Source organism: Eschscholzia californica, unplaced genomic scaffold (genome assembly GCF_041429995.1).
Source record: "Eschscholzia californica isolate CP2 unplaced genomic scaffold, dmEscCali1.0.p SCAF_1, whole genome shotgun sequence".
NCBI lineage: Eukaryota > Viridiplantae > Streptophyta > Magnoliopsida > Ranunculales > Papaveraceae > Eschscholzia > Eschscholzia californica.
In genome coordinates this window covers 50,792,795-50,797,123 of record NW_028238198.1, presented here as the reverse complement: position 1 = coordinate 50,797,123, position 4,329 = coordinate 50,792,795, and the positions used below count along the sequence as shown (strand labels likewise).

The following is a 4,329-nucleotide window of genomic DNA, read 5'->3' as shown; positions in this document are numbered from 1 at the left end:
TTAGCATATTTTTTAACTAAGTCCCATTTCTTGGCATGAAACATGGTACTGTTTCATGATTATTTCGTGGCCACGAAATAAATATGAAACATGGTAGGTTTCGTGATTATTTCGTGGCCACGAAATAAACATGAAACAGTACCATGTTTCATGCCACAAAATGGGACTTAGCATATTTTTAAGTAAGTCCCATGTCGTGGCTAGAAACATGATAATGTTTCAGGGTTATTTCGTGGCCAGCATATTTTTAACTAAGTCCCATTTCGTTGCATGAAACATGGTACTGTTTCATGGCTATTTCGTGGCCATGAAATAACCATGAAGCAGTACCATGTTTCATGGTCCAAAATGGAACAGAGCCTTAAAAAAAATAACTTTTCCGTTTAGTGGCATGAAACAGTAATGTGTGTCATGCCACGAAATTGGACTTTTCTAAAAAAGACAAAACACCTTTCAAAGTCGTCTGTGTAGTTTAGATGAAATCCGTTGATATATTCATTTCTTTTGAAAGTCTGTCTGTGTAGTTTAGAGAGAGAGAGATGAGCATTTAAACTACTCTTCATTCCAATTGGCCAAAACACCTATCAAAGTCGTCTTACATCAAAAGCCCCTATCAAAGTCGTCTTACATCAAATATATGACATACATTAAAAAACAATAAAAAGTTTCTTAAACTTTCTTAATCTGACGGCACATCTTCAGCTTCGTTGACTATAACCTCCCCGATGTGCACCATTCTCGCCTTCGTCTTTGGAGAAATTGGCTCGCTTTGACCACCCCCCACATGTCTTCAATTTTTTAACAAATTTTTGAAAACGAGATTTCTGAAAAAAAAAGTTTAGTTTAGTAATAAAGTTCGGTGGTTTAATAAGAATTTAATTCGTAAGTTGTATTACTTACCATTTTTTTGAACCTTCTTTCATAGTCTTTTGCGGCTGGAGGGGGAGGAGGAACTTCTTCAATTCGAACATAATTTAGGTTACATACCTTCAGGTGAGAAACCGTTTCATACCATGGCATGTACTCTAGGACAGTAGCACCGGGAGTAGTCATATCATTACGAGTATCCATGTGGTTTAATCTCCAATCGTTTCTGGTTGACCATTCCCAAGCAGGTGATGGACCATAATAAGGCACATACCTCTTGCTCGTCAATACAGACTTTTGTGCATCATGGTCGCGAGGAGGTTCTAGAACTGTATGACGAAATCTGAGCTGACGGATGGCTCGTTTTGGGTATAATAAATCCATGGTGTCGAAATTGACAATCATCCCAGAGTAGAATAACAACTCGTCCTCCTCATAATCATCTCCATACTTCGCGTAAGGATTCCGAGCAACCTGCCCCAAACAGCAAAAACAATTATAAATATTCATTTCGAAGTAACTAAAACTAATTTACTTATGAAAATTATATGGAGTATATGACTTACTTGTTCAACTAATAGGTTGTCCAGTTTCTGCCTGTACTCTACGAGTGATCTCTTTCTGGTTTGGACCCTAGCAGGCTTCGGTAACCATTTCGCAGCGAATGCCAACCCTTGTACAAATTCTGGTTTAACATTCGAAGCATTAAGAGTAGGAAAATACTCGTAAATCCAAACCTAAGAAAATGTTTCAGATATTCAGTAAACTAATTATAAAAAAAATTAATAAAATGATTGAGTACGAAACTCGAACGTACCATGAGAAGGGTAAATCATCCACCCATCTGTTTCACTTCAAACCTGCTCGCAGTTAACATTTGATTCAACAGGTTAGCAGGACAGGCGGAACCCCATGAATAAGTATAGACCTTGTCCAACTCTTCAAAACACTGAAGATATTGAACATTCACCCCGTTCCCACTCTTGTCGGGGAAAATACAAGATCCCACAGCGTAAAGTAAATACGCTCTCGCTGCATACTCCTTCTGCCTCGAAAAATTATTCTTACTTTCCAAATTTTGTCTTAAGAAAATCTAACTTCACTGTTTTCAAATGCCCGTTCTTTAGAGCTTCCATTGACTCTTGACGGCTAAGTCCTAGAGTTCTATTCATCATATCTAACATTTGATCCACGTTCGTTGTATTGTATAATACACCATTTACCGCACTTCCATCAATAGGGACCAACGATGTGTTTCACATCGTTCAGTGTGATCATAATCTCCCCAAACGGTAAATGAAAAGTGTTGGTCTCTGGATAAAACCTCTCAACGAAAGCACTAATAAGTGATTGAAGAGAGATAGAGTGAGATTTTTAAAGAAGGACTCTCGGCTGGAGTTGGGAAGAAGAGATTAATTTTGAAATTGAAGATTTGAGGGAAAGAAGGAAAGAAGATAAGTGAGATATCTAGAGAGAAAGTAGGATTCGGCTTTATCTTCTTCCATATTCAGAGATGATTAGATAATTTCTAGAGAGATTTTCATCTCTTATAAAAGAGAAGGGACAGGAGCTTAACAGGGCATCTCGGTTGGGATCATCTTTTGGGGGGAACAAGAACAGAGAACCTTCTTCTTCTTCTTCTTCTCTCTAGGCTTAATGTATAGATATTTTTGTGTGAGAGATAAGAGAAGAACAGAGAGCTGTGAGCTTATTAAAGAAAAATTTTATGTAGAGAGAGAGAGATATCCAAATCACCATTATCTTCTACTGCTTTCTTTATTCTTGTGAGAGAAGTAATAGAAACAGAGAATGAGAGAAAGTGAGAAAGAGTGATTTGTAGAGAAAAATTACAGAGAGAGAGAGAGAGAGAGAGGGATAAGAAATAAACAGTGTTCAACCTTCTTCTTCTTCTTCTTCTTTTCTATTTGGATTGATTTTTAATGTTCTTTCTTTACTGTTTCTAGAAGACGAGAAAATCCGTGGGAAAATAATTTTCTCACAGAGAAATTGTTTCCGAGAAGACGAGAAAATCGCGTTCCCTTAGGGCGCGTTTGGCTGCCAGACGGGAAAATCAGAAGGAAACCATTTCCGGGAAGAGAAAAAAAGTTTAATTTTCTTCCATTTTCTTTTATTCTTTATATGTATTTTAATCTCATATCATGATTATCTAATCGTCTAATCTAGGGTTAGGATGAAACCACGTTCAATCTTTTCATCGGGGTTTTAACGAAAACATCTCCCGGAATTAGGATAGTTCATTATCCGAAATTCTGAGTTATAAAAAGAAAGTGATTTAATTTGACTAAGTATTTGTTCTTAAAAGTAATTTTATGTGGTGAATTCAGAAACCTTAGTCTCTCTCCCTTAGTTCATCTCCCCCATTTGAGTTCACTTCCATTATTTTCTTTATTATTTTGTTCTTTATCATTTTATCACCAAAACCCGTACCAATTCTAAGTTTTAGAATAGTTTAACTAGTCTCTGAGGAACGAACTGGTCTTACCGGAAATATTACAACTTGACACCCGTGCACTTGCGGGTGTAGACCTATTTAGGGTAACCTTTCTAGGCCCATCATAAGCTTAAATAGTTAGACATAGCAATCTGAGTTACTCATTGCCATTGAAATAGACATTGGCTTAGGGAAGCAAATACAACATACCTTTCCACGCCATATATGGTCCGCAATGTGCCACCTATAGAACTTAAGTAATGTTCTGTCCATAGGGAATCCAACCTCGTCAGTCAAATAGGCTTGTTCATCTTCTTCGGATTCTTCGCCTCCTCCTCCAACTTGTCCTTCCTCTCTAGACTCCTCGCCCGAGACGTCATGTGATTCTTCGGCCTGCTCTCTGTTCGGTATTTCATCTCGAGACTCGTCCTCCGACAAGTTAGGTTGCTGAGTCCCCCTATTTCACTTTGCCTTTTGTTTCGTACGAGGCCCCCCACGTCTATCACGTACCGACACGGTAGGCCTAGTGCGAGGCACCACTTCACGTGGAGGGGACACTTCTGCAGATTCATCCACTCTCTGTTTTTTGCTCCTAGATATCAATATATTACAAGTAAAACTATAAGAACCCACGACAAGTTAAGTTTCTTATCACTGAAAACTATAATAACAGATATGAACATAAACCAATTTAATTCATCAAAGTACAGAAACCAATTTACACATGCATATGCAAGTATAAGAACAAGATATCATGGAAAACTATGAGACTATCAAAATTAAGATCGAATAACTACTCATAAGGTTGCATAGGAAATAAAAAGATCAAAACTTTTGATTTTCCTATTCAATTCATCAAGGGCATATGAGAGTAACTTCAACATACATAAGCACATGAAGAAAACCTCATTAGGCGATCCAAGCTTTGCTTCTGGTGTGATCGATCTTTCCTAAACCCACACAGAATGCATCAAAAAACGCATCATTCAACCTAGTAATAGAGTATGCAC

The 4,329-nt window shown here is 37.6% G+C and overlaps 1 protein-coding gene across 1 annotated transcript; it reads right to left on the bottom strand.

The window, feature by feature from the left end:
* Nucleotides 1-546: 546 nt before the first annotated feature.
* On the bottom strand, nt 547-3,947 carry LOC147567433 (uncharacterized). The gene is made up of 5 exons (XM_086669502.1): nt 3,681-3,947; nt 1,685-1,806; nt 1,434-1,604; nt 901-1,341; nt 547-824 (listed from the first exon to the last, which is right to left on the bottom strand). The coding sequence occupies exons 2-5, from the start codon at nt 1,685-1,687 to the stop codon at nt 699-701; spliced, it is 741 nt and encodes a 246-aa protein (XP_086525628.1). The 5' UTR covers nt 1,688-1,806; nt 3,681-3,947; the 3' UTR covers nt 547-698.
* Between the last annotated feature and the right edge of the window lie 382 nt (nt 3,948-4,329).